Source organism: Pantherophis guttatus, chromosome 1 (genome assembly GCF_059756535.1).
Source record: "Pantherophis guttatus breed Tessera chromosome 1, ASM5975653v1, whole genome shotgun sequence".
NCBI lineage: Eukaryota > Metazoa > Chordata > Lepidosauria > Squamata > Colubridae > Pantherophis > Pantherophis guttatus.
In genome coordinates this window covers 179068688-179091783 of record NC_142063.1, presented here as the reverse complement: position 1 = coordinate 179091783, position 23096 = coordinate 179068688, and the positions used below count along the sequence as shown (strand labels likewise).

The 23096-nt window shown below is 37.1% G+C and overlaps 1 protein-coding gene across 1 annotated transcript in view; it reads right to left on the bottom strand.

The window, feature by feature from the left end:
- The window catches only part of TRPM8 (transient receptor potential cation channel subfamily M member 8), a 356525-nt gene that overhangs the window by 244838 nt on the left and 88591 nt on the right, over positions 1 to 23096 (bottom strand). Inside the window, exon 8 of the mRNA XM_087887046.1 lies at positions 2820 to 3017. Coding sequence (XP_087743172.1) covers positions 2820 to 3017 — 198 coding nt within the window. The remainder of the gene's footprint in view (positions 1 to 2819; positions 3018 to 23096) is intronic.

The following is a 23096-nucleotide window of genomic DNA, read 5'->3' as shown; positions in this document are numbered from 1 at the left end:
GGAATATGAGGTGGAAGAAATCCTACCCTGTGGGAAAAGAGGCAAAGCCATGCAGTACATGATTCATTGGAAGGGCTACCCTATTGCAGATTGCTCATGGAAAAATGCATGGTATGTTCATCCCCCTGATTTAGTTTGTCAGTTTCACTAGTACTTCTCTAATAAGCCAAGGCGGACCAAACTACCAGCCCCCCGTCTGGCTTCTCCTGAAGAATCTATTGAGGAAGATATTAACCAGTCCCTCTGCATTCCTCTGGAGGGGGGGTTAGGGAGACTTGCCTACAATGGCACTTCTACATCTAGCCTTCAATTCCCAGGAAGGGGAGGGGTGATGTAAGAGATGACCAGGCTGAGCCCAAGGGGGGGTCAATTGAATCATTAATCATGAATCTCTTTGTGCCCACAAGAGATCTAAATCCAGCCCACCTTGAATCCTTTGACCCTTATATACTGCCAATTTGTTTTGGCCATTAATAGTTCAGATTCTTGTAAGACAGCTTGCAATAAATCTTTATACTCATTTGAACTGTCTGGATTTTCTGATTTCCCTGGGAGTTGACAGGAACAAAAATACCAAAACACCTCATCAACATTCAGATGGGCATAGATTAAACACCAAAATTAACATCAGACCAAAAATCAAGAAGTAAAAATTATTCCAATGAAGGAACTGCCAAACAAACTGATAATAAACAGCCTAAACAAAGAACCTCCAATATTGGCAGGGCAAGCCACTAGAATATAAATAGAGAACAAACCCTATTCCTTACTAGTACTTGATGATGTTACCAAATTTGAGTAGTGAAATATCTGCCTCTGTTTACCTATCAACCTAGAATTTACCAGGGCCCTTGACTAACTTCCATGCAAGGCAGGCTGTCTTATTCCTTAGTTTGGGGATGGGGAGGTAGGTTCTTCAGTCATGCTATGCAGAGTAGCAGGAGAAACTTGTTTGTTTTATTCAAACAAAGTACAATGTAGGATTATCTATTTTCATTCTTTTGTTACACATCCAAAGGGTAAGAGGAGGATAATTGGAATAATGGGGTCATTTAAATAACATGATTTCATTTGATATAATCAAATTATTGATTTGAAGCACAGTTTACTGACGATGTTACATTCTTATTCACTTATTGTTTTCATCCATGCAGTGACAACCCGACATTAACTAATATATCAAACAGCAATGTTATGGACCAGTAATTAAAGACCAATGTAATTAAACTGGGACTCTTTGGGAGGGGAGGTTCTATTTGCTGTGAATTTGAATGAATGCTGAAACAAACATACACATCATTGAACCAAATTGGCCACATCATAGAGTCGTGGTGGCACAGTGGTTAGAATGCAATATTGCAGGCTAATTCTGCCAACTGCCAGCAGTTCAATTCTCACCAACTCAGGGTTGACTCAGCCTTCCATCCTTCCAGAGGGCTGTAAAGCACTGTGAAACACTATATAAGTCTAAAGCTATTGCTATCATATTTCTAATGCAAAAAAAAAAAAAAGAGTGGCAGAATCTGGGGGCAGTGTTAAAAGAGTGATCAGCCTAGAATCCGTACATAGGCACAAATGAATTAAATCCTAGTTCGGTGACATCATATTGTCACCGCTACCAGCTCAGCCAAACTGGGAGGAACCCACCACTGGTTTGTTTGTTTTTTAAAGTAACTGGGTCTCCTGTGCTAGGTGCTTGCAAACTCTTGAGAGTCACAGCCCACATTTTCAGGACTCTTGGATTAACTCATATTGTGAGTTCGTGGGATATAAATTAAATAACCAGCAGCATCTGTGGAACTAATTGTAGGTTTAATAGAGCAGGGCTTCAAAAATCTGGACAACATAGAAATACAAAAAGCTCCAAACCCGTTCTGACACCTGGGGCCAGGGTTTTCCTGCCCAGATTTGAAAACGCTAATCTGCTTTCTAATAAACAGGAGTTAGATTTTATGCCCACTTGCCTCCCTAACTATGTATCTTGGAAAATTGTAAATAATTAGTACAAATAATTAGTACAGGTTCTATAAGATCTCAAAACAGTTTCTTAGTAATAAACAATGAAATGCCATAAAAAAGGAACAAGAAAAAAATCTGTGGGAAAACAGCCACATTCTTAGAATAAACAATGCACAACAATGGAAAATATACTCAAAGCATGCTCATATTATTCTAAGAAATATCATTCTAGGTGGCTTCAATGAATTTAGTTTTTACTTCAATTCATCATGGTCTAACTGAAAAAAATATTTCTAGTTTTACAAGTTTTATCATTTGAGAAAATACTTTTTTAAAAATGTAATTATAATGCATTTTTATCATTTATCTCATTTTATAATTATATTGTTTAAAATATTTTTATCTTATGAATTCTTTTAAAGTGAAGAGCAGGACAGAAATTGCAATGAAAATCTTGTTAATAATAAATTGGATTTCTAAATCCAATTTAGAAATTAGAATTGTCTTAAGAATTTTTTAAAATTTAAGATTAGGATAGAAACTGCATTAGAAACTTATTAATAATAAATTTTGAAATTAGAAAAGTATTAAAATATTCCATTCCTAGTTATTAGCATTTTTAAATCTGAGCTCTCAAAATGGCCAATGGATGGCGACACTTGATTAGCATCTTACCCAGACTATTCCTCACTTTCTATTTACATGTCTAAGCCCTGAACTATCTGAAACAGAATACCTTTCCCCCTTATCTCTTAGATTAGCATTCATTAAGTTCTCCATCACAGTCTAGCAAATTAATTATATAGTATACACAACTGGTAAATGTCCCAGTTACATGGAGGAAGAATGTATATACTTACACATTTGATCCAACTTTCAATCTCCTCTTCACTGAGTCTAGAAAGTGTTCGAGGCAAATATCTGAGTAATCTCTCTTTAACAGATGAGGAAGTAAGTGTGCCTTCTGTCTCTGTCAAGCTTGCAATCACATCTGCTATCTGACCAGAACCTTCCACCACGACACAGGGAATTTTGTTCTTGATGGCAGTGTTAATTGCCTATAAAAGATACTACTGACATAATTAACATTCATAGTACAGTTTTGTAGCTCTGTGTATGGGCTATATATGATACCAGCTGTGTGTACAGCTGCTTTCAGTAGTCATAATGCTTCTTGTATGTAACTAAACACACCCACAAAATTATCAGTCTTGGAAATCCTTATTTCTGACATTCCTATCAATTAGACAAACTACATGTGGCATATGCCAGATTAGCTAGCTCAGTTAGGGGTACATGATGACAGATTTGCTGTTCCAGGGCCTGGTTAATTGTTTCAAAAAACAGCACATATTCTGCTGAGTGTCCTACAGAATAGTGATCGCAATCTAATTTCGTTGTCTCAAGTACTGTCTTCCCTTTTTAAAAAATATTGCTTACTATTAAAGCAAACTGCACATTACCTGAAAATATCCAAACACAGCAGCCAGACCACAAAGATCTACTGCACCAGAACACAAGCCACATTCACTGATCTTCTGAAGAGTTGTCCTAGTTTGTGCATTACCAGTTTACACTACAGTCATTAGACAAACTATTGTCTAGAAGCACATTTGATAGACATAACAAAACTTATTAGATTTGCTTTCACTAAAAATGGCTCTAGTCTTCAACCACAGGGACTAAGTACAGGGAACAGTCAGAAAAACAAAATTCTTAAAGGTTTCTTAACAGTGGTGGGATTCAAATAATTTAACAACCAGTTCTCTGTTCTAATGACCGGCTGGATGGGCGTGGCTGGATGGGCGTGACTGAGTGGGCATGGCCAGGGGGTGTGACAGCATTCAGCCTCCTGCAGCACTCTGCCAGTCAAAATGGGCTGCAGGGGTTAATTACAAAATGTGGGCTTTACTTTGTGACATCCAGATCCAGCTAGCAAAGGGTGTGAACTGCACAGAAAATACACTTTGTTTGGTTATGAAGAAATATCCCCAAAGTCAGATGTACACTAAATGTAGACTGACTTTTAACTACACATCTTCCCAGCAAACAGCAAATTTTGAAGCTCCAGGTAAAAAGGATTCATTTTAGGATGAGTAACACAGCTTGCATATTGGAGGTTGTTAAAAGAATGATGGGAAACTCTGTATTTTAAAGAACACTTGAGGGAGGGGTGCAGAATAGCCCTTCTCAGCCTAGAGCCTAGGTAGAGACCTGGCACCAATCAAAACACTGTTTGTGAAGCAACTGATCAAGACTGACAGGGTAAGCAAGGACTTCTGGTGGTGATGTCAGCGCAAGTGGAGCTAGGGAACAGGGCTCCGTTCTTGAAGCTCAAATTTTCCCAGCTAGGAAGCCTAAATAGGCACTATCAACCCCGGAGAGATTGATAGAAAAAAGAGGAATTTTTGAGGATCTCGGGGGAAAAAGCAATTTCTCCGAAGGTTCAGGAGAAATCTCCTAATACTGGCAGGGAAGAAACCAGCCATTTTGGCTGGCCCAAAGCGCTGACAGCCGAGGAGTAGGAAGCGAAGATTGAGAAACCAACAGAATCACAATCAGTAGGAGAGAAAATCCCAAAAAGGAGATACAATTATATTGTTGAATGGTGGAGCAGAGATATCGAGACTCCAAAACTTGAGGCAGAAATACTGCCAAATAAACGCGGTGACTAGGAGGAAGAGGAGCAGAAGAAACAATTTGACAAGCAGTGACTGTGCAAAAGGCAAGGTATTAGGTGAAAAGAGGAAAAAAAACTCCAGCTGGATATATCTTGAGGATTGAGCAAAGTGGTGATTATAAATTAAATACATTTATTTCATTATTGTTTAGGTTATTAGGACTGTGAAATTTACGAAAGGCTTTAAAGAATGAAAGACTTAATTAAAGGTGGAATTTGAGTGGTGATTCAAGATGTGGTAGATTTAAGGAGGTGTAGATGGAATAGAACTGGAAAACAATAAGATTGGGGATTTCTAATTAAGGCTGTTGAAATTGGATATTTTGGACATTTTTGGAGACTGACAATAAACTTTACAATTGAAGAGAATTGAAGTAGAGGATAAAGGACAGACAGGAGAAAAAAAGGACTGGACAGATAATGATGCAAGACTGGGAGAAGATTGCATGGAATTAAGGACTAAAAAATAAAAATAAAATTATACACACACACACACACATATACACCAGTGGTGGGTTCTAAAATTTTTTACTACCGATTCTGTGGGCATGGCTTATTTTGTGGGTGTGGCTTGATGGTTATGTGACAGTGGGCGTGGTTTGATAGTCATGTAATTGGGTAGGCATGGCCAACTCAATGTCACTCACGTCAAGGGGTACCTTGCCTGGCCCCTCCCCTCCCAGCCATTCCTTGTCACACCCAGCCTCAACGTATCTATAGTTCTGTAAAAATGTTGTTCGCTTTTTTTCAACTTTATAATCTACATACTATAGATGCACTTTCATGGACCACTGAAAGGAGGAAATGGCTCACATGCTTTGCCCAAGAGTGTGATAGGCAACAGGCTTTTAAGGGGCTGCCAGAAAGAAGCGGGGGGGGGATGTATTTTCCAAAGCACCAGAAGACAAAACAAGAAGTAATGGATGGAAACTGAACAAAGAGAGAAGCAATCTAAAATTAAGGAGAAACTTCCTGACAGTGTGAACCAATATAGGTGCAGAAATATTTCAGTCATAATTTCACATATAAAATAGCCATTCATGTAATATAACCTGCATATTGTTCAAAACAGTCATTAGTATTATGGCTGAGGTTTGACAGTAAGCCTAAAAGTCAAAGATTACAAGTGCTTCTTTCTCTGTATGTGTACAAAATATCACATACCAAGAATAGCATATTAAGATGGACTTATGCAGTGGTGGGTTTCAAATTATTTTACTACCAGTTCTGAGGGTGTGGCTTGCTGGGTGTGGCGTGGCGTGGCGGGTGTGACAGGGGAAGGATACTGCAAAATCCCCATTCCCTCCCCACTCCAGGGGAAGGTTACTTCAAAATCTTCATTCCCCCCCCACCCCACTAACCTGCTCTGGGAAGGAATCAAACTCCCCCCTCTTCATTTCCCCAAATAAAATATTACTCATAAGAAAAGGCTCCCAGAAAAGCAAGGAAAAATCAAGCTGCTAACAAGGAACCTGCCTGATACTCATTCCACATTTCTGCCAGCTGCATAAAGGAAACTTTGTAAGAAGAAAACAGCTACTGGTGCTTAGAGATAATAGAAAGTGGAAGCCGGAAGTTCGGCTCCATTTATAAGCAGGCAGAAAACTCATTCAAGACAGGATATTTCACAATGGAAATCGCCCAAACCTTTTTAGAAACACAAAGCCCATGTTGCACAAACCCCAAAACTTCAAAAACATAGAATCATATAAGAATCCCTCCTCTTATCCAGTTTGTTGTTCAGCTGACCCAGAAACGAATTGCTGAATGTCACTTCGCTTCTGCAAGCAAAAACCTCTTTCCAGCAGCTGCTTCTTGGCTTGTCAATTTAAAGTGATGGCGTCTTTTTTTCTTTCCTTCTTCTTTGCCAAGTGATCTCCTGGCTAAGAAGCAAGTCCTGATTTTTTTCTTCTAGATGATCAGTTGGGAGGCGTCTTGCCTTCTCAATTTAAAGTGATAGTGTCTTGGTTTTTTTTCCTCTTCTTTGTCAAATGAGCCCTGATTTTTTTCCTTCTAGCCAATCAGCTGGGAGTTAGGAGGCAGCGAATAGATTGGGGGCAGGGCAAAGCAGAGGTGGCATTTACTGGTTCTCCGAACTACTCAAAATTTCCACTACTGGTTCTCAAGAACCGGGGAGAACCAGTAGCAACCCACCACTGACACACACATAACAAGAGACTTTCACCCTTTGGAATATAAAAACATTAAGAACCAAACATAATTGTGAGAGATTAAATAAATGTCTAATTGGAAGCAATCAAGTTATTAAGATAAACGGTGGAATATATAAATCAAATCACCACTTTCAGGCTTTGTCAGACATCTTGTGTTGTTTGTTCTGAGACTTATGGGAGACTGGGATAGCACTATTTCTGTCTTTTTGGACTTCATCGGCCAGCCACACCCATATTTTATGACTCCTCCCTGTAAAGGTCAAATATTTATTCTTTTAATTCATAGGTTCAAATGTATAAAACTTTTTTTTTAGTCAGGGTTTTTATATATATATATATATATATATATATATATATATATATATATATATATATATATATATATATATATATATGTGTAGGTCTTTGGTTATTCGGGTCTTCTCCCACGTAAAATTGGAAGTGTCTTGGCGACGTTTCGACGAAGTCTCATTCGTCATCTTCAGGCTGGTGTTCTCGGCTTCGTGCTTCCAGGAGCACGAAGCATTTGCTCCTGGAAGCACGAAGCCGAGAACACCAGCCTGAAGATGACGAATGAGACTTCGTCGAAACGTCGCCAAGACCCTTCCAATTTTACGTGGGAGAAGACCCGAATAACCAAAGACCTACATACAAACACCCGCGAAAACCTGAGAAAACATATATATGTTTTATATATATATAACTATATTGTATAGAACAAATTTAAAAACTATACAAGGGAAGAGAACTAACCACTCTCATAGTTAGTATGTTTAAGATCACTAGAATTAATTCATTGTATGAAAATTTGGTAGAATTTACAATGGATAGGAAAAACGACAAGTACAGGTACAACAACGATAACTAAAATAAGTAAGAAAACAGCTTCAAGCCCTACATCCATTACATCTTCACCAGCACAACAGCTATCAATAGAAAGTATGCTGGGAGCAGATAAACAGGCTCTATGTCTAATATACAAAGCATTCAATCAATGTTGTTAATGATTCAGGAGGCAATGACTAAGACACAAGAAGCCATTGCGAACAATCACGAGGAAACAAAAAGAAACCATGATGATCTCAAATCCGATATGGGAGAAATGAAGGAAAATCTTTTTTAAAATGCACAATAAAATAGAAAAAATCCAACAGAATATTTCCAGAAACAAACAAAGGATCCAAACAGTGGAATCAAAAATGGAACAGACAAGAAAATAGAGACAATGGAACAAAAACATGCATCAATCAGTAGAGAACTAGAAGAATCAATTGTGTATTTGGAAATGGAGAAAGCATCATTCTATCTTAGATTTCAGAATATCATGGAAAATAAAGACAAAGACTTAGGAGAGATAATGGTGGAAATTTTAGTAGAGGCAACACAAAGAGATAAAGATGATATACGAAGAGACATTGATGATGTTCATGTTAGATTCACCCAAAAAATGATAAAGGACGAAATCTATAAAAAAATGAGAGATGAATCAATACTATACAAAGGAAAGGAAATAATAACCCTCAAACAAATCCCAAGACGAGTGAGAGACCAGAGAAGAAACTACAACTTCCTTACATTGCAATTGAATAAATACAAAATCATGTTTTGATGGTTGATACCAGAAGGCATCTTAATCTCCTGGCAAGAGAAAAAAAATTAAGATAGACACACTGGATAAGGTGCAGGAGTTCTTTGAACACCATTTTGCCCTAGAGGAATATCAAGAAAGTAGGGAGGAAGCCAAGAGTAAAAGTCAGGAAGAATATCTAACGGAAGAAAACAAAGGCGAACAAGAAGAAAAAAGAAATTGGAAGAGGAATGAATAGAGAGAGAAGGAGCAAGGGAAAAAACATAAAGAGAAACAAGAAATACAAGAAGATTAAGAACAACGAACAAATAAGAATGAATATGGAGGAAGAAATAAAAATGATCTCAATAAATATAAACGGTCTAAACTCACCAGCTAAAAGAACACAGACATTCACAAAGCTACAAAGATTAGATATGGACATTATAAATTTGCAGGAAGTACATATTAAGAAAAAGCATAGAAAATTACTAGAATATCCAAGATTAGGCGATCATTAGAGACAGGGGTGAAATGCTCCCAGTTTGGACCGGCTCAGGAGAGTAGGTAGTGATGGCGGTGGGCAGTTCAGAGAACCGGTAGCAAAAATCCCTGCTCCCACCCCCCATGCCCAGCTGAGCCCCGCAATCATCAGAGCATTTTTTCCTTTTAAATGGCTCTGACCAGCCAAACTCTGACATCCCAGCTGAGTTGCCTGCTAATCAGGCAACTCAGTTTGGATCGCCAGAGCCATGTAAAAGAAAAAAAGTTTCTTTTTTTTCTCCCCCCCTCCCAGCCTCCAGCTTGCTTACCTTAGCTGCTGATCGCATGACAATCGCAATCCATGCATCAGCAAGCAACTGAATCTCCCTTCCTGCAATCAAGCTCATTGGTGAGCAGCTCTTTCTACCTGCCTGCCTGCCTTCTTGCTTAGACTTCTGGACTTCAACTCCCAGCAAAGCTGGCTGAGGAATTCTGGGAGTTGAAGTCCACAAGTCTTAGTTGCCAAGGTTGGAGACCCCTGTTCTATTGGGTAAGTTTTTTTCCCATTTGGGAGCTTTAAAAAAATAGTTAATTGGGGTTTTTTTTAGTTGTTCTTTTTTTAAACCTAACCATTTAAAGTTTAGGAAGTTTTAAATTTAGCTGCTTTTATATAAAAATAAAAATAAAATAAAATAAAATAATATTTGTGCAGCTTTCTGAGAGTTAGTGTGTTTCTGTAGTGTTTCACTCTAACTACACAAACACACAAAATCTCACAAAGCTGTATGTGGAATTTTGTGTGTGTAAAGTGTGAAAGTTGTTTTTTGGGGCTTTTTGTGGCTGTGTGAGGTTCCTGCTTGTTGCGGGGCCATTTTGGGTCTAGCACAGCTGCTTTTACATTGTGGGTGAGCCTGTTGTGTTGTGTTTTGTAGGTTAAAAAAGGGCAAAGAAGTGACATTGACTTGGCCACGCCCACCCAGTCACCTTACCACCAAGCCCCGCCCACTAATTAAGCCCCGCCCACAGAACCGGTAGCAAAAAATTTTAGATTTCACCCCTGATTAGAGAACAAAAAAAATGAGGAATATATTAAAAAACAATTAGAATCAAAACAAATATACACAGATGAGGAGGGAAGAATTTTAATGATTGAAATAAAAACAGAACCAAAAAACAATATTATTGATCTCAATCTATGCACCAAATAACAACCAAAATGAATTTTATAGAAAGATATACAATAAAGCAAAATAATTAGAATATGAACATATTTGCCTAATTGGAGATTTTAACGCAATTATATATTTGAAAAAAGATTATCGAAGCAATGAGAAAAATAAAACAAAGAAAAAGACACTACCTGACACATTTCACGAGATGACACATGAATTATGTCTACAAGATTGCTATTGCTTAGCATATTGTAAGCCGCCCTGAGTCTCCGGAGAAGGGCGACATATAAATCAAATTAAAAAAAACAAAAAGATACATGGAGGGAAATAAATAAAGAAAAAAAACAATATACATTCTATTCTAGTCCACATCAATCATGGTCTAGGATAGATATGGTATGGATGATGACAGAACTTAGAAAGGAAATAGAAGAAGTGGAAATAATCACTAATACATGGGCAGATCATAATCCATTAAGAGTAACAAGGAAAGGCCAGAAGAAAAGAAAAAGGTGGATGTTGAACAAAGAAATATTAAAAGATAAAAAATATATTCAAATGATTGAAAAAGAAATGAACATATTTTTTAGGATAAACACAAAAGAAGAAACATCCTTCCAAAACCTGTGGGACACCGCAAAAACATATATAAGAGACCTAACAATTGCTTACACAGTGAAGAAAAAAATAAAAAACAAGAACAAGATAATTTGTTAAAAGAACTTAAAAGATGGGAGCTAGATTTACAGAAGGAACCCCAGAACAAAAGAACTAAGGAAAAAATAGATTTGATAAAACGTAAGATTAATTTGACTACACAAGTAGAGATGGCATGGAAAATTAAATCAGCAAAGCAAAATTACTTTGAACATGCCAACAAAATGGGACGATGGCTTACATAGAAATTGAAAAAAGAAAAAGAGAAAAAAATGATACACCAGTTACAGGATGAGAAAGGAAAGATACACTTCAGAAAAGAGGGAAAAAAAGATATAGCAAAAAATTTATTTCCAAGACCTATATACACAAGAGAATATATCCGAAGAAGATATTAAATGATATTTAGAAAAGATGAATTTAGTCAAATTGGAGGAGACACAGAGGGAGATATTAAATGGGACAATTAGTATGACAGAATTAATGGAGGCAAGAAAAAAACAGAAGAACAACAAAATACCAGGTCCAGACGGAATTATAGAAAAAATGCTTTTAAAAGCCTCTGATGATCCCAGCTGAGTTGCCTGATTGTCAGAGGCTTTTAAAAGCATTTTTTTTCAACCTCTTTAGCCGAAGAGGTTGTAGAAAAAATAGTTTTAAAAAGTAAAAAAAAAAATTGGCCACACCCACCCAGTCACATTACACCCCCCCCACCAAGCCACGCCCACAGAACTGGTAGTAACAAATTTTACATTTCACCACTGCAAAAAGGCAAATAAAAAACAATATGAGAATTATAATTATAAGAGCCTTGGTGGCGCAGCAGACTAAAGCATTGTTAAGATAACACCAGCTGCCTGCAATTATTGCAAGTTCAAATCTCACCAAGCTCAAGGTTGATTCTGCCTTCCATCCTTTCGAAGGTAGGTAAAATGGACCTGGGTCCCTCCTGGTTGGTGCTGGCTTCCCGGGAGATTACACGAGGCGGGCTGCAGAGGATCATTAATGCTTTGTTGAGTGAGGGTTTCTTGCCTTCCGCCTTGAAAGAGGCAGTGGTGAGGCCCCTCCTCAAGATGGATCTGGCTGTTTTGGTGAATTACTGTCCAGTCTCCAACCTTCGCTTTGTGTCGAAGGTTGTTGAGAGTGTGGTTGCGTGACAGCTTCCCCAGCACCTGGATGATGCTGTCTATCTAGATCCGTTCCAGACCGGTTTCAGGCCTGGGTACAGCATGGAAATGGCATTGGTCGCATTGGTTGATGATCTCTGGAGGGCTTGGGACAGGGGTTGTTCCTCTGTCCTGGTCCTATTAGATCTCTCAGTGGCTTTTGATACCATCGACCATGGTATCATGCTGCGCCGGCTGGAGGGGCTGGGGGTTGGGGGCACTGTATTACAGTGGTTCTCCTCCTTTCTCTCTGACCGGTCGCAGTTTGTGTTGGCAGGGGGGCAGAGGTCATCCTCGAGGCACCTTATGTGTGGGGTGCCGCAGGGGTTGGTCCTCTCGCCCCTTCTGTTCAACATTTATGTGAAGCCACTGGGTGAGATCATCCGTGGTTTTGGGGTGCAGTTCCATCAGTATGCTGATGACACTCAGCTATACATCTCCACCCCAGACCACCCCAATGATGCCCTTGAAGTGATGTCCCGGTGCCTGGAGGCCATGCGGGTCTGGATGGGGAGAAACAGACTCTGACTCAATCCCTCCAAGACTGAGTGGCTGTGGCTCCCGGCGTCCCAATATAGCCAGCTGGTACCATTGCTGGCTATTGGGGGCAAGTCATTGGCCCCCACGGAGAGGGCTCACAACTTGGGTGTCCTCCTGGATGTGCGGCTGTCTTTAGAAGAGCATATGACGGCTGTGGCCAGGGGGGCTTTTTATCAGGTTCGCCTGATCCGCCAGTTGCATCCCTTTTTGGATCGGGACTCATTAAATACAGTCACTCATGCCCTTGTCACTTCCCGACTGGACTACTGCAATGCTCTCTACATGGGGCTCCCCTTGAAGAGCACCTGGAGGCTCCAGCTGGTCCAAAATGCAGCCGCGCAGGTGATTATGGGAGCAGCGGGGCGCTCCCATGTAACACCTCTCCTGCGCGAGTTGCATTGGCTTCCAGTGGTCTTCCGGGTGCGATTCAAGGTGTTGATTAACATCTTTAAAGCGCTCCATGGCTTATTACCTGGGTACTTACGGGACCACCTTCTGCTACCGACAGCCTCCCACCGGCCAGTACGCTCCCACAGCGTGGGGCTCCTCGGGGTGCCGTCGGTCAGACAATGTTGACTGGCGACCCCCCGGGGGAGAGCCTTCTCAGTGGGGGCTTCTGCCCTCTGGAACGATCCCGGACTTGCGCACCTTCCACTGTGCCCTGAAGACTTTGTTATTCCAGCAAGCCAGGCTAGCCTAATTTTAACGGTTTTAAATTTTAAATTGGATTTTAATGGGATGTTTTTAATTGTGGGCCAAAGTATTTAATCTGGTTTTAAATTGTTTTTAATTTTTATATTTATGTATTTGATCTTGGCTGTTCACCGCCCTGAGTCCTTCGGGAGAAGAGCGGTATATAAATATAATAAATAAATAAATAAATAAATTAAAAAAAAATGAGGACCCGGTTTGTGGGGGCAATAAGCTGATTTTGTATAAAAAAGAACACCACTTATGGGGGGCCCGAAAGCCCTACTAAGCAGGTATATACAAAAGTATGAAGGCTATTGCTTAACACATTGTAAGACGCCCTGAGTCTCCGGAAAAGGGCAGCATATAAATCGAACCAACAAATAAACAATAAATAAATAATTGATGTATTAGAATATTATGAAAGAAATTCAGACAAACAAATGGCATTAATATTTTTGGATGCACAAAAAGCCTTTGATAATTTAAATTGGAGATTCCTTATTCTACAATTAGAAAATATGAAATTCGGAGATAAATTTGTGAAGATGGTAGAAAAAATATTCAACTCAAATGGCAAGGATAGCAATAAATGGGAACACTACCAAACAATTCACAATAGCAAAAGGAGTGAGACAGGGTTGTCCTCTATCCCCCTTATTATTTATTTTAACACTAGAGATACTGTTAAACAAAATTAGAAGTGAAAACAAAATAAAAGGATTGAAAATAAAAAATGAGGAATATAAAGTCCAAGCCTTTGCTTACAACCTGGTCTTCATCTTAGAACAACCAATACTGTCAGGACCCAAATTAATAATGCAAATAGAGGAAAATGGAAAATAGAGGAATAGCAGGACTTAAAATTAGTAAACTCAAAACAAAGGCATTAATGAAAAACCTTACCAAGGAGCAGGAGAAAGAATTAGAAGACAAAATCAGTATCAAAAAAAAAAAAAGGAATATGGTTAATAAATAAAGGTTCATTGATCAAAGAAGACAACAATAATAAATTAATACTACGGATAAAGAAAGAGTTGGAAATTTGGAGCAAATTACAATTATCCTTTTTAGGAAAAATAACATTGATTAAAATGAACATGCTACCATGATTACTACTCTTATTCCAAGTAGTTCCCATAAAATGAGGAAAAAACATTTTTAAAGATCTAAATAAATTAATAGCGAACTATATTTGGCAGGGAAAAAAATCAAGAATCAAAATACAATCACTGCAAAATAGTAGAGAAAGAGGAGGATTTGGACTCCCAGATTGGGAAATCTACTATAAAGCAACATCACTTATATAGATCAAAGACTGGATGGAATTACGAAACAAAAGAATTTTAACAGTAGAGGGATATGATTTACAGAGAGGGTGGCCTTTTTATGGGAAGGAAAAAATAGACAACATAACTATTTTCAATGACACTTAATTAGAGATGCACTACTACAAACATGGCAAGTGATAAAAAAGAATCATTATGACAAAATTCCAGAATGGTTATCCACAATGGAGGCACAAATCTACCCAAATGCATTAGACATTGACAAAATGAAAAGATATAAAGATTTGTTAAATAGTCAAGGGGAATTGAAAACAAGGCAAGAATTAAACAAACAGGGTACAGACATTGATTGGTGGCCTTACTTGTAAATAAAATCTAGATATAAGATAGATTTGATACAATATGGATTCCAAAGAGAAGTACACGAATTAGACAAAATCCTCCAAGGCACAGAAGATAAATTATCAAAAAAATTTACAATTATCTATTAAGATACAAATTTGAAGAGGAGTAGTTAAGGAAAATATGATAATTTGGGTGAAAAATTTCGGATATAACATTGAATTGGATAAATGGGAGAAATTATGGAACAAAAATTATAAACTGACAATGTCTGCATCCTATAAAGAAAATATGTATAAAATGTTTTACAGGTGGCACTTGCCACCAGCCAGATTGGAAAAGATGTTTCCCAATACTTCACCAATGTGTCGGAAATGCAAATAGCAAAAGGGAAAGTATTACCACATGTAGTGGTCCTGCCATAAAGCAAAACAATATTGGAGTAGAATCAGATCACAATTAGAAGAAATAATCAAACAACAGATAGACATGAGGCCAGAAACATTTTTACTAGGAATACTTCCAGAGTCATATGAAAAAGAAATACAAAGGAGAGAGGTGGGGCTCCAAGATCGCCGTCAATATCTCCACCACTGGACGGTCCTTTTTGGACCTCACCGTCCCATAGAAACAGTGATTGTGGAGGGCACATCCTGTTGATCCCAGGGACATCGCAAAGTCCCTGGTTGATCCAGGAGAAGCCCTTTTAACCAGTGGTGAAGAGGCAGCCATTAAGCTGCTGAAGTTGGGACAGCTCTAGAACGGAAGAGATTGAGAGAAAGTGTGTCGGCTTGGTGAGAGACCTTTTAAATAGATTATTTGAAAGAACGCCCTGTGGTGAAAAGATAATTGAAATTGAAACATAAGAAGTTAAGCGGCGGAATTAAGCCTGAGTTTAAGATAGTTTTTCCCATTTTTTAATTTATTTTTACTGGTGGATGCTCATGGATGAATTTATTATTTAACGTGGACTGGACTGGTTTGGATTGGAGATTTCCGCTTTATGTATTTAATTGCTAAATATTTTAGTGCCTTTTTAGCACAAGTTATTTTTGGTTTTACTCTTTTATTTTTATTTTCTCTCCATTTTAATTTTATCGGGTATTGAGTGCAGAGAGAAGGGAGAGTGGAGAAAATAAGTAACACTGCCATCTAGTGGATTGGATATATTATATCTCTTTTTTTTTCCTCTGGAAAGTAACAACTGTGCTACATTTCAAGGACTCTGAGCCAATTCATAGATAACATAGTGGGAAGAGCATTAGAGACTGTTTGAAGGATTGTTTATTCAGGTGCTCTTCTGGGAAACTATTAATGGCAAGAGTCTGAGTTTGAAAGGAAGAAGATTACAGTGACTTTGGGAAAAGAGCTGTAAATATTATGTGAGATTTAACAAAAGAATTGTTGGGTGTTATACTGTCGTGGATTTTTCTTTCAGACAGAAAGTTTATTTTTTCTTTTTTTTCTCTCTCTTTTTGATGTTACTTCTCCACTTCTCCCCTATTTAATTATTTTTAACTGGACTGTGATTTTTTGGAAGACTTTTAACTTTTCACATACACATAGATTTTTTATTAGTGTTTATTTTTTCTCCTTTTCTTTTTTGATTTTTTTCTCTTTTTTTCCCCCTTTCCTTTTTCTTCTTCCTTGAGGAGAGATTGTTAAGGTGTTTAATATCCCTTTGTTTAATTGGATTAAGCATACAAGAGCCTGAAGATTTTTTCCCTTCATCTATTGCTTGTGGCTTTATTTGGCTTTTCCTTTTCTTATTGCCACTTGGATAATATTTGTCCTATATATAAATGGATTAAGGTATAGAAGAATCTGAAGATTTTTTATTTGTTTGAACTTTTCACAACCACTTCACAGAAATGAGCAAAAAGGCAACAGCTATTGGTCTTCTACATTGACTCCTTCCTCTTCACCATCTGGAGGGCAATGATCAATACAGACGATGTTGCAACAGGAAAAGGAGAAGGAATGAGAGAAGGAAAAGGAAGTGACGTTGCAGATGATTTGGCAAGGAATTCAAAACATACAATCAAGAGTAGAGAATATTGAGCAGAGAGCAGAAAAAATTGAACAAAGAACAGTAAAAACAGATGAAAAAGTGGAGAACATACACCAAATGATGAAGAAATATGAGGAAAACTCCCAAAAATTGAAGAAAAGGAAGAACAAAGGGATAAAAAAATCAGAGATATTGACAGTAGATTGGACGAGTTTGAATGAGATACGAATGGAATAGGATGGGAGATGGACAAATCAGAATTTTATCTCAGATTTCAAAATATTGAAGAAGAAAAGGGTGAAAACTTGGCAGAAATAATGATAGAAATCTTAGCAGAAGCATTAGAAATTCCCAAAGAAAAGATGATGGATGGTATAGACAAGATATTTTGAGTCTATACAAGATATGCAATGAGGAATAAGCTACCAAGAAAAGTCCATATAAGATTTACTAAGAAATCAATTAAAATGCAAATACTGCAGATTACTAGAGAGAAAACATTGAAATATAAGGATAAAGAGATTGTGGTCCTGAAGCAAATACCAAGAAGAGTGAGGGAGATGAGAAGAGAATATCGTTTTTCGACTAAAATATTACTTTAGAAAGGAGTGAACTACAGATGGTTGATACCAGAAGGCTTGGTGTTTAATTGGCAACAACAAAAATACAGAATAGATTCATTTGATAAAGCAAAAGCCTTTTACATAGAATACTTTAGAGAAAAAGAAGGGGAGATAAGAAGAGAAAAATCACTTACTGAATTACAAGAGGAATGTTGAGCAATGATTGAAAAAGAAGAAGGTGCAGTGGGTGGCAAGGTGGAATATAAAGAGCAACATGAACCAAGATCTACTAGAGCAATAAACCCTTATAAAATATAAACATGGAAGAGAAAAAACTGATTACAATAAACATAAATGGACTCAATTTAGCTACTAAAAGAAGAAAGATATTTCATAAATTAGAGAAATTAAAGTTTGATATAATTTGAAGAAGTGCATATTAAAAAGCAACATGAACAAATATTGGTGCAGCCAAAATTAGGGAAAATATTCACCTCATTGCCACAATGTAAGAAAAGAGGAGTTTTTTTATATATCAGAGACACAATTCCAGTGGAGCTAATTTATACAGATGAAGATGGAAGAATTTTGATGGTGGAAATAACAGACAACAAGATGAAAATACCTTTAATAGCAATTTGCACACCTAATGATAAGCAAGAAGATTTCTATAGAAAATTACACACGAAAATAATTGAATTGGACTATGCTAACATTTGCTTGATGGGAGATTTCAATGGTATAATAGATGAGAAATTAGATTACAATACACAGAAGATGACAAAGCAAAATAGAAAGACACTTCCGAAATCTTTTTTTTAAATGATAGAAGAAATAAACTTAAAGGATATATGGAGAGAAAGAAATGTAAAAAATAGACAATATACTTTTTATTCAAATAGACATTCATCGTGGTCCAGAATAGATATGATATGGATGACAAGGGAATTGACTTTTAATATAGAAGAAATTGATATAGAAGCAAATACCTGGGCAGACCATAATCCAATGACAATGAAATGGAAAGGACAAAGGAGAAGATATAGATGGACTTTAAATAACACAGTATTGAAAGAAAAGGATTTTGCACAGAAAATGGAGAAAGAATTGGCCTTCTTTAAAGAAAATAAAAAAGAAGATACATCAATGCAAAACCTTTGGGATACAATGAAAGCCTATCCTAGAGGCCTGATTATAGATTATACAAGGAAAAGAAATATCAAGAAAAGACAAGCTTATAAAACATTAGAGGATGAATATAAGAAATTTGAAAAAGAATTCCAGAAATCTCCACAAAAAAAGGATATTAAAATAAAAATGGACACAACTAAACACAAAATGGGATTAATAGAAAAAGAGGATTTAGCACAAAAAAAATAGAAGTGCCAAACAGAACTATTTTGAAGGTGCAAATAAACCAGGTAGATGGTTAGCATACAAATTGAAAAAAGAAAGAGAATCAAGAAAAAATTAATGCAACTAATGGATGACCAAGGACAAATTAGATATGGAAATAAAGAGAAGGAAAAAATTATACAAGACTATTATAGAAAACTGTATGAGCAAGAGAACATAGAAGAGGAAAGTGTTAAACAATACTTGCAAAAGGCGCAACTACCCCAGATTTCCAAAGACACTGAAGCGATGTTAGAAGGAAATATAACGATGATAGAATTAACTGAAGCACTTAAAAAACAGAAGAATGGGAAGGCACCAGGCCCGGACAGGTTACCAGCAGATTACAAGACATTACAGGAATCGCTGAATCTCCCATTGTTAGAAGTTATGAATGAAGTCATGTTAAAGGGAAAATTACCCAAATTATGGTCAGAAGCATATATTACACTTGTTCCAAAGGAGGATATGGACCCACAACAAATTAAGAATTATAGGCTTATTTCCCTGCTAAATTCAGACTATAAAATTTTTGCTTCAATATTGGCAGAAAGACTTAAAAGTTATTTAAATAATTTCATACATTCCAATCAAAATAGGTTTCTGCCAAAAAGACAGATTAAAGACAATATGAGAATAATTCTGGACACTTTGGAATATTATGAGGCACATCCTGAAAAGCAAATGGTTTTAATATTTTTAGATGCTCAGAAAGCCTTTGATAATGTGAACTGGCGATTTATGTTATTACAGCTGGAACAGGTGAGCTTTGGTAGAAAATTTATTCAAGCCATAGAAGCTATATACTACAAACAAACAGCACAAGTAATAATAAATGGAGAATTCACAGAGTCTATTGAAATAAAAAAAGGTACGAGACAAGGTTGTCCACTGTCACCTTTATTGTTTGTATTATCGTTAGAAGTGCTAAACAGAAATATCAGAGAAGATAAAGACATAAAGGGAATGAAGATTCAAAAGGAAGAATACAAATTGCAAGCATTTGCTGATGACCTGGTTTTTATTCTTGAAGATCCATTAGAATCAACAACTAAATTGGTAGACAAAATAGGAGAATATGGAAAAGTTGCTGGTTTGAAAATAAATAAAGACAAAACGAAGATCTTGACAAAAATATGTTAATAAAACAAAAAGAAGAATTGGCGGAAATATCGAAGATGCAGGTCACAAATAAAGTTAAATACTTGGGGATGCATCTGACAGCAAGATGCAGTGCACTCAAAGAGAATAACTATAATAAACTTAAGCAACAGATAGAGACAGACTTGGCAAAGTGGGAAAACTTACAATTATCATTGATAGGGAGAATATCAACGATTAAGATGAATATATTGCCTAGAATTAAATACCTGTTTCAAACAATTCCAATGAGACTGGGGAAAAATTATTTTGAAGATTTGAATAAAACAGTGCTGAAATATATTTGGCAGGGTAAAAAAGCGAGGATAAAACTAAAGTTGTTGCAAGATGTTAGAATACGGGGAGGTTTTGGCTTGCTAATTGGGAACTATATTATCAAGCGACAAGTTTGATGTGGGTTAAGGAATGGATAATGCTAAGAAATGCCAGATTATTGACTTTAGAAGGGCATGATTTGTTATTGGGTTGGCACGCTTTTTTATGATACAAGGAAACAAAAACACAGGGGTATTTTAGAAGACATTTCATACAAGAGGCTTTGCTATTAAATTGGGAGAACGTAAAAAAACAACATTATTTAAAAATTCCGGTCTGGTTATCAACTATTGAAGCATTCTCACATTCAATAACATTTAGAAAGGAACAAATTGTTAGATATAGTGAATTACTGAATGAAAAGGGTGAACTTAAATCTTTTCAAGAATTAGAAGTACAAGGTATAAAGATGAATTGGTTTTCTTATTTGCAAATACAGTCTAGATATGATAAAGACTATAAGACAGAAGGTTTTTATAACAATTTGACTAGTTTAGATAAAATCTTAACAAGTACTGATGAAAATATAATTAAAAAATTGTATGGATATTTATTAGAGGTTAAATTGGAGGATGAACAAGTTAAAGAAACAATGATTGCTTGGGGGAAAAATTTTGGACATGGAATTGACTTAGAGAGATGGCAAAAATTGTGGTCGCAAAATTATAAAATGACAATGTCAACTGCATATAAGAAAATTTGTAGGGGGACTTCCAGTTGGCACTTCCGGCATCGTGGACGGTCTCTTCGGACCACCAGCCCCGTGATTTTGTAAAAGCCGCTTTGACAGCATTAAGCAGCTGTCTGGAGGCTTGAAAACCTCTCCATCGGGAGAAGAAGGAGAGGAGAGCTGGTGGGTGTGGGTAGAGCTCCCCGAAAGTCCTCTGGAATAATTCCAGAGGCTTGGAGGGTGAGAGCTCCCTGGTCAGCCCACTGAAGCTCCGGATCCGGGACAACTCTGTTTTAAACAGAGCCAGATGTTGCGACCAATTCTGCAAGCAAAAGTGAGTTTGACTGAATACAAGCACAGACAGAGCGGAAACAGGAGAACAAGCATTTACAAGTAATATTGCTTAACTCCGGGTTTACATTGTTTCTAATGGAATCTCTTTGAGTTGGAGGCTGAAGATGGCGCCTTTGTTGTGGGCATGAAAGTGAGAGTTAGAAACAAAAGTGTTTATTGAGAATTTTGCACTTTGAGAGTGGATTAAAGCTGCTGGGAACTGAGAGCTTGTGGAGAAAAGACTATTTTGCTTGACAAATTATAAACTATAAATTACAAGCTTTTGAAAATTGCTCAAGGGATTTTGTGGCTGTGAAAGGAAAAAAGACTTTTAAAATAAAGATGGCTTCTAAACAAGTTAAGCCAGGAATTTCTAAAAGTGGAGGAGTTTCCCCAGTAGTGTCAGTAGTGACACAGAAAGCACAACTTCCGGCTGATTCACAGAGCCAGGAGGCTTCTTTTAATGAATTTAAAGAATTTATAAAAGAAGCCATGAATAATCAAACTGCAGCTATGAATAACCTAACAGTAATTGTGGAAGGGAAATTAAAAAAAATTGAGGAGGATATAAAGTCAATTAAAGAAGTTGTTGAAGAAAAGCATGATGAAATAAGAGATGACATTGTTGTAGCAGTCTCAGGATTGGCAAAATTTATTATTCAGGTGTATGAAAGAGTAGAAGAAATCAATGAAGCCAATCTGAATTTGGAAAATAAAGTAGGAGACATTGTGACTAAAACTGAGAAGGTGGATGATGAATTGGTTATGTTACAATACAGATCTATGGAATTTGCCCTGAGACTGAGAGGGCTAAAAGAAAATGGTCGGGAAAATTTAAAGGATATTTGTGCAGAAGCTATAGCAGGGCTAATCAAAGAAAGTCCAGAAGATGTGGCAAGCCGAATTGATAAAATTTACAGGGTTAACTCCTGGGTGGCAAGACAAAGGCAGTTACCAAGAGATGTGGTGATCTATTTTACAACCAGGAGGATCAGAAATGACATCTTACAAGCTTCCTACAAGAATAAGGTTCAAGTGGCTGGACAAGAAGTGGTGGTTCTGAAAGAGATCCCTCCAAAAATGTTAAGAAGCAGAAAGGACTTTGGCTTTTTGGTAAATGAACTGAGAAACCAACAAATGCAGTACAGATGGGATGTTCCAACTCGTCTAATAGTGAATTATGGTGGAGAAAGATACCGGTTAAACACAGTCTGGAAGGCAAAAGATTTTTATGTTAATGTTTTAAAGGCTGGACATCCACCTTCACCGGGGGGCGGGGGGGGGGGCAGAAAGAAAATGGAGATGTTACAACAAGAGAAAGATGGAAAGCAGATACAAACTTATGCTGAAGTTGCAGCTGGAGGAGTTATTATGGAAGAAGATTTAGACCTTGGGGGCCTACTCCCAACTTTGGAACCACTCAAGAAGACAGAGGAACCAAGAGAACAACGACTGACACGAGCAACCTACAAACGCCAAGAACAACAACTAAAAGTCAACAATCTCAAGATTCATCTCAAGAAGTCAAAAAAACAGAAGCAGTGGGAGGGGCGAGGCTGAAGAGTAAGATGGAGGAGGATATTCAGCTGATGCTTTTGAAGCTTCGAAAGGCCAAAGATGGCAACTAAATTCTTATCCTGGAATGTTAATGGTTTAAATTCACCACAAAAGAGAAAGAAAGTATTTCACTACTTGAAACAATTTAAGAACGATGTTATTTGTTTGCAGGAGACACATATTAGATTATTAGACCAAAAATACTTGATAAATTCAAGATTAGGTACACATTTTGTGGCATCAGCACCAGAGAAGAAAAATGGGCTAGTTATATATGTAAAGAAAGGACTATCAGCTAATTTAATTGAGGCAGATACTCAAGGAAGATATATTGCAATTGAACTATTAACTCAGAGTGGAAAGATGCTTTTA